The sequence below is a fragment of the Sorex araneus genome, chromosome 1, assembly GCF_027595985.1.
Source record: "Sorex araneus isolate mSorAra2 chromosome 1, mSorAra2.pri, whole genome shotgun sequence".
NCBI lineage: Eukaryota > Metazoa > Chordata > Mammalia > Eulipotyphla > Soricidae > Sorex > Sorex araneus.
This window is the reverse complement of record NC_073302.1, coordinates 51,459,026-51,459,889: the sequence shown is the minus strand read 5'-3', so window position 1 is coordinate 51,459,889 and position 864 is coordinate 51,459,026. Positions and strand designations below refer to the sequence as shown.

Here is an 864-nt window from a genome sequence, read left to right as displayed (position 1 = left end):
TGGGTAAATCCTTATACCAAGGACACATCTAGACTTCTTAGGACAATTAATAGCAAAAATAATGACTTTTGGATGATGATAGCATCTTAGACCAATGGGAGAATATCGAAATGAAAACCAGAAAATGGGAAGTGAAAGTAGAAGGCAATGTTTGAAAGTGAAAATCTGGGTACCCTATTTAAGGGGTATACTGGGAGAACGGCTTCAGAGAACCCAGACTTCAAGATTCACCCCAAAGCTCAGCTCGGCCAGACCAGCGCCTTCCTCCCGCTCCCAATGGCCCTCCTGTTACCTCTGCTCATGGCCCTGGTGCCACTCAGCTGGGGCCCTGCTGGCTCTCTGGGCTGTGTCCTGCCACACAACCACGTCCTGGTCAGCAGGAGGAACCTGGAGCTGCTGGGCCAGATGAGGAGAGTGTCCCCGTTGTCCTGTCTGCGGGACAGAAGAGACTTCGGCTTCCCCTGGAAGGCGGGGGCCGACGGCCAGTTGCAGAAGGCCCCGGCCCTGTCTGCGCTGCACGAGATGCTCCAGCAGCTCTTGCAGCTCTTGCTGAGAGAGGGCTCGGCGGCCGCCTGGAACCCGGCCCTCCTGGAGCCGCTGCGCACGGGGCTCCACCAGCAGCTGGAAGACCTGGACTCGTGTTTGGTGCAGCTGAGTGCAGACGAGGGCTCTGCCCCTGGCCTCTGGGGCTCCACCGTGGCCATGAAGAGGTACTTCCGGGGCATTGCTGTCTACCTGCAAGAGAAGAAATACAGCGAGTGTGCGTGGGAGGTGGTCAGAGTGGAAATCATGAGATCCCTGACGCTCTCCGCAGCCTTGCAAAGAAGATGGAGCATTAAGGATGAAGACGTGGAGTCATCATGA

General features: G+C 56.4%; 1 protein-coding gene across 1 annotated transcript; it reads left to right on the top strand.

The window, feature by feature from the left end:
• The first annotated feature begins 276 nt into the window (after positions 1–276).
• On the top strand, positions 277–864 carry LOC129399999 (interferon omega-1-like). Its single transcript, XM_055122143.1, has one exon. The coding sequence runs from the start codon at positions 277–279 to the stop codon at positions 862–864; it is 588 nt and encodes a 195-aa protein (XP_054978118.1).

Bases quoted from the DNA above. Each gene is read 5' to 3' on its own strand.
- LOC129399999 (XM_055122143.1), top strand. From the start codon at position 277: ATGGCCCTCCTGTTACCTCTGCTCATGGCCCTGGTGCCACTCAGCTGG.